The sequence below is a fragment of the Alexandromys fortis genome, unplaced genomic scaffold, assembly GCF_014885135.2.
Source record: "Alexandromys fortis isolate MF-2015 unplaced genomic scaffold, M_Fortis_MF-2015_v1.1 scaffold_102, whole genome shotgun sequence".
NCBI classification, from domain to species: Eukaryota; Metazoa; Chordata; class Mammalia; order Rodentia; family Cricetidae; genus Alexandromys; species Alexandromys fortis.
In genome coordinates this window covers 4,433,550-4,438,889 of record NW_026067984.1, presented here as the reverse complement: position 1 = coordinate 4,438,889, position 5,340 = coordinate 4,433,550, and the positions used below count along the sequence as shown (strand labels likewise).

At 48.4% G+C, this 5,340-nt stretch overlaps 1 protein-coding gene across 3 annotated transcripts in view; it reads left to right on the top strand.

Annotated features, from left to right (window-relative positions):
• The first annotated feature begins 334 nt into the window (after nt 1–334).
• Nucleotides 335–5,340, top strand: part of Trim2 (tripartite motif containing 2) — a 112,290-nt gene continuing 107,284 nt past the window's right edge. Inside the window, exon 1 of one of the 3 annotated variants that reach the window (XM_050158790.1) lies at nt 335–2,162. Coding sequence is in view for 1 of the 3 variants with exons in the window: in XM_050158782.1 (XP_050014739.1) it covers nt 2,240–2,350 (111 nt within the window). In the remaining 2 variants the exon portion in view is untranslated. Of the gene's footprint in view, nt 2,783–5,340 lie in introns of all 3 variants that reach the window. The other 2 variants (XM_050158782.1, XM_050158788.1) reach the window with 2 other exon arrangements.

Below are 5,340 nucleotides of genomic sequence, written 5' to 3'. Positions count from 1 at the left end.
AATTGGGACTGCAGAAAGACCATATGACTTATGTCTTCAGAAAACGACAGAAACAAATATTTGGGAAGATTTATGAAATTTTATCCCGTTGGAAGTATGCTCACTACTAGACAAATTTACTCTCTTTCTTGGGACATTTTTCATGATGATTCGTCCTTTTTCTTATGATGTCTCATTTGTCCAGTGCTCTTTAGATTTCTTAGTTAGATGCCTTTATTTTCCTAGAAAGACAAAAGCAAAACTCTGCCTCAGCCCTAACTTTTGGAATCTTTTTTTCAGATCATCTCTGATCAAATGAAAGACATTTGTTAGGGTTTTTTTTAATATTTATTTATTTATTTATTTAGTATACAATATTCTGTCTGTGTGTATGTCTGAAGGCCAGAAGAGGGCACCAGACCTAATTACAGATGGTTGTGAGCCACCATGTGGTTGCCGGGAATTGAACTCAGGACCTTTGGAAGAGCAGGTGATGCTCTTACCCACTGAGCCATCTCTCCAGCCCGACATTGGTTAGTTTTATAAGTTAGTTTAGATTTGAGCTCCTACTGGCTTTCAGTTGGCGTAAGTAACCACCTACAAATCTTCAAGTTGACATGTGTATCGTTCTATTCACTCAGGATAATGTCCAGAATCAGAATGGCTGGGTCATGTGGTATGATACACAGAATTCTGAGAAGGACTCTTAAAACCCCATCTTTTGTTTTAACGCCTTCCCTTCATGGCGAGAGCAAGCATGATGAGACACCCCCCACAGTTGAAATATCTCACAAGGCAAATAAAAAAACGGTGTGAGGGCCCTAAGCTCATGGTGCCTGAAACACAAAAGGCAGCCATGTACATATGAAGCATGGGTGTACTGACATGTTTTCTGTGGCTGTATCAATCTATCTGAGGCTGAGTGCCTTAGGGAGCAGGGAAGTGCACACGGCTCCATCCATGTGGGATGAAGCTCTGGCCCCCAGGTGTATAGACAGCCATTGTTGAACTGCCTAGCCCACGTTACCTGAGAAAATAAAATAAAAATAAACCTTTGTAATATAAACACGCATTCTCTCGGTTCTGTTCTTTAGAGAACCCTGACTAATATAATGGCTATTTTGTGTCATTACTTTGAAAATATTCTCCTGGCTTCTGTTTCACTATTGTACGGATTAGACACCAAAAGAAGAAAAAAGCCAGCTGTCATCCAGCTTTTCCCTTTTTTCTAGATGTCCAATCTGTGACTTTGAATGTTTTATTCCACATTATCCCTTTATTAAACAGAACAGTGCAAACACTCCCTTGCTCTTCCGCACGCCTCATTCCAGTCTCCACAGTCTGTAGCTTCAGCCCCGGAAGTTGCCTTCCGGTTGACCCTTCCTGGTGCTGTCTTACTTCCTTAACAGAAGTGCCCACGTGCCACTGGGTGAGTGTAAGCTTCTTAGCCACGTGCACAACAGAGCCAGAGGTCTTGAATGTCTACACCAAGACATCATCCATGGTTCACTATTACCCCCAAGAGGGATTCTCTCTGTTTCCAACATTCCTACCTGGGGCCAGGTCGTGCTGGGAAACACTTTTAAGCATCTGAAACTGAATAGAAGGAATATGGAATGTGTTTTACAGTCAAGTGTAAACTTGCTTGGTAAAAAGGGGTGAAGAGACTGTGTCGCTAGTCAGTGGTACCTACGGACTCCACCCAGGCTCTGGGGGTTCAGCCTGCATCCCCGAATATCGCTGTTTTCTTATCCCTGCTCTACCAACCAGTCCCTAGCACAGCCCTGAACTCGTATTTAAAAAGCAGCACCCCTGACATTATTCCTGGCACACCCAGAGTTGGGTCGCTGTTGTCAGGGCAACAGAGAGTCTGCAGGGAGCACCAGCTCTCCAGGGTTTCCAAGGCAACTACTCCGCAGAGTGGAAGCAGGTGCAGCGCCCTGAGTAAAACCCTGGGGCGGAGCCAGCTGGGGTGAGGACCCTTGGGAGACCAAGAGGTGTGGCCGCTAGACTGTGACGTGCTCTAAAACATTACTTTGGGTGGAATATTCGGCCTTAATGGTGTGCTTGTGAAACCGAACCGCTGATTCCTCCTGCCTCGGTGTATCCAGCTTGTCTCCGGAAGCCGCTTGCGCTTTGGAAATGGTCCAAGTGGATGAACTGCAGCGGAGCGTCCCCACACAGTAAGGTCCTGTTGAACAGAGTCCTAGGAACAGACGAGGGAGTTGATGTGAGCCATTAAAACGTGAGGCGCAGTTGCATGGGCTTGTTGCGCATCGCGGGGTGCCCAAGACATCCCACCAAGGCCCAGGAGTCAAGTAGCAACCTGGCTGGAAGAAGCCGCATAAGGTCCTTTCCTTTTGAGATGCAGGTTAGCTCACAATACTTGCCCCTGGTTTGGTTCATTCGCCTTGTTTCCTGTTCCTGAAAGAAATGCTGCCAAGTAAATAGGAAAGAAGGGAGGTTTCTGGAGGATTCTTTGGCATTTAACCTTGGCGTGGTAGGTTCCTGTGCAATCTTTTCTATGGCTGACGCTGGGAGACTGCGGTGTAAGGCGCCAACTTGGTCCCCCCCACCCCCGCCTGTCATCTGTGACTCCGGGGGGGGGGGCTGTCTGACACAGTTATTAAACCTGGCAGCTGCGTTGGCGGCACCGAGGAGCATTTTGGGGGAGCTCGCGGAAAATAAGGGACTGCCAGCTGGCCGTCTGCTTGTCCTTCCTTTCTTGTTGCCTAAAAGGCGGCCGGCAGAGCTTCCTCGTGGTTCTGATTGGCGTTCGGTCACTTTGGCAAACACTTGAAAGGTGAGTATCTGACATCTCGGCGGTGGCAGGCGACCGGCTGGGAAAGCTTCCGGCTTCACAAAGGGAAGCCTGAGCCGGCGACAGGAGAGGGGACCGGTTGCCCGGAGGGGGTGGAGATGCAGGGGGGTGGGGCGGGGGAGGGTGCTTGCCACGCTCGTCGCCACGCCCTGGCGATCCCGGGAGGGACTTGAGCTCGGAGTTGGGAGCACTTCGCGTCCGGATCGTTCCTACGTGTGGACTCAACGTAAAAGAAATTTGGGCCTAGGTAGCCGAGGTGCACAATCCTGGCCGGTTAGGACTGGGAAAGGCGAGACGTCATACTTTCAGGGTTGGTTCACAGCAATCAGACATAGTTTATGCTTTACAGCCCGCGGGGACCTTTGCGCACTGCGCAGGGACTGCCGCGATCCTCCCTGAAGCCACCTAGCTGGGTGACATGCTCACTGCGCCTGGGTCTGGGTCCCGGTAGGGTTTCAGAGTCTGACTCTGTCAGACTCCAAGCTGGCTTCTTCCTTTCCCTACACATAGTGTTTTTTCTTACGGGTCGAGCATTTTTCGGAGACTAGAGACAAATGAAAAGACCCCAAATCCCCTCCTTTCTTTCAAACTGTAGATGTTGTAAAAGGGCGTGATGGGTTTTGTTTGATGTTGCCATTTCTTGTTAGAGGAAATCTCAGCGTTCAATTTAGTTTTCATATTTAATTTGGGGCAAGATTTTCAACCTTACAGACCCGGCAACATGCAAGGCCTCTCTGTGGCCTGTGCATGTCTTGAGGAATCTGGCTTTCCCCTGAAAAGTGGTCAGCACAGTCCAGTGGCTCCCAAATGCCATGTCCAGAGACTGGGCTGCCATTTGATGTCCATCTAATTCTTGTCTGGCCCAGTCTCTGGCTGTCTCCTGCGGTCTCTGTGCAAGGTTGGCTTCCCTGTGATTTCTTGAGTTCAGATTACAGCATCCTGGAGTGTAGGCCATGGAGGACAAGGCCTTCCCTAGAAGGTGCCACAGACCCAAGACAGGTTGGGGATGCTAGCCATGACCCAGTTCTGGAAACTTCCAGGTCCACATCTATCTCCTCAGGCATAACCGGGACACAGAAAGCAATCTCCAGCTCACTTTAAGACACAGGCTAAGGTCTGGGCTGATCTTCCAATTCCATTCCGCCTGGGGCAGCTTCTGTCAGCCTGACCTTTAAGGGTTGGTTTAATAAGAGCAAGCAGGACCGGAGGAGAAAGCAAACAAAATGGAGGTGGGATAAGGGGAGGGAGTCAACACTCAGAAAAACAGCAACCAAATACATCTTAGAAACTCAACTGATTAGAAATTAGTCTATATTTATAATCCCTGAAACTATTATGGATATACAAGTGGGCCCTTTAATTTTACTTATGGGACTATGGTCCTGACCCCCAAAATCAGAGTTGGTATTTGGGGCTTGAATTTGCACCAAATCTTGATTTTCAATCCCATGGTGTGGTTTCAGTTCCTTGTTAATAGAAATCAGATTATGACTAAGTTAAAATGTTGTGACATGGAACCAGAGATAAGCCTGCCTTCTGACCTCTGCAGTAGAATAAACAGGGGTTATTCCCAGCGTTCCTGCTCTTTAGCGGAAATGTGGGGGAATTAATGGGTATTGAGACTGGGGCAGCCAAAACAGTGGGGCAGAGAGCCAAAAACCAACAAACAAAAACCCAAGGCTGTTCCAGGGAGAGAAAGAGAAGTAACTTAACTACAGCCAAATGGGGTCAGGGAGAAGGGAGCGAGGAAAACCAGATTTTGGTTGCATCTGACAAAGAGATTCTAAAATGGGTCTGTTCACCACCTAGGAGCAGCTAGAAGAAAATGAGGTGTCACCCACTGTTCATAGCCATTCTTAACCCTTTCAGGACCAGCTACTCTTAACCCTGGCTTCAGACCTTGGACATTTAAGAAATGACCTTCGAAAGCCCAGGTCATTTCCCACCTCAGATTTTAACTCACTTGGCCTGAGCCCAGGGGTGGATCTGTTCTCAGAGCTCCCTGGGTAAAAATGAAATGAAAGGGATTGTGAGATGCCTATCTCCCTCCAATGGCCAGGCCTGTGGCTGCAGGGGCAGGCAAAGTGCTGAGATGGGGTTCACAGGGGAGGACGAATTCAGGCTAGCCAGTTCTGCCAAGGGGAGCCAGGAGTCTAGCTTTCAATTTGTTAATATGAAACTGCCTTCAAAGATTGGCAACTGATTAAAATCTCTAAAAGTGCATTGTGCTTGCTAAACAAGATGCCCCTGCTAGAGCAGTCTTACAATCCAGACCAGGCAACCTCACCAGACCTTGCCTTTCCGGAAAAAAGCAACCAGGGCACGGGGGTAGAGTGGGGTGGGCTATTTGTTGTCCTAGGACCTCTAGCTTCAGTCCTTGAAATTTATGCTTTTTCCTTCCTTCCTTCCTTCCTTCCTTCCTTCCTTCCTTCCTTCCTTCCTTCCTCCTTCCTTCCTTCCTTCCTTCCTTCCTTCCTTCTTTCTTTCTTCCCTCCCTCCCTCCCTCCCTCCTTTCTTCCTTCCTTCCTTCCTTCCTTTCT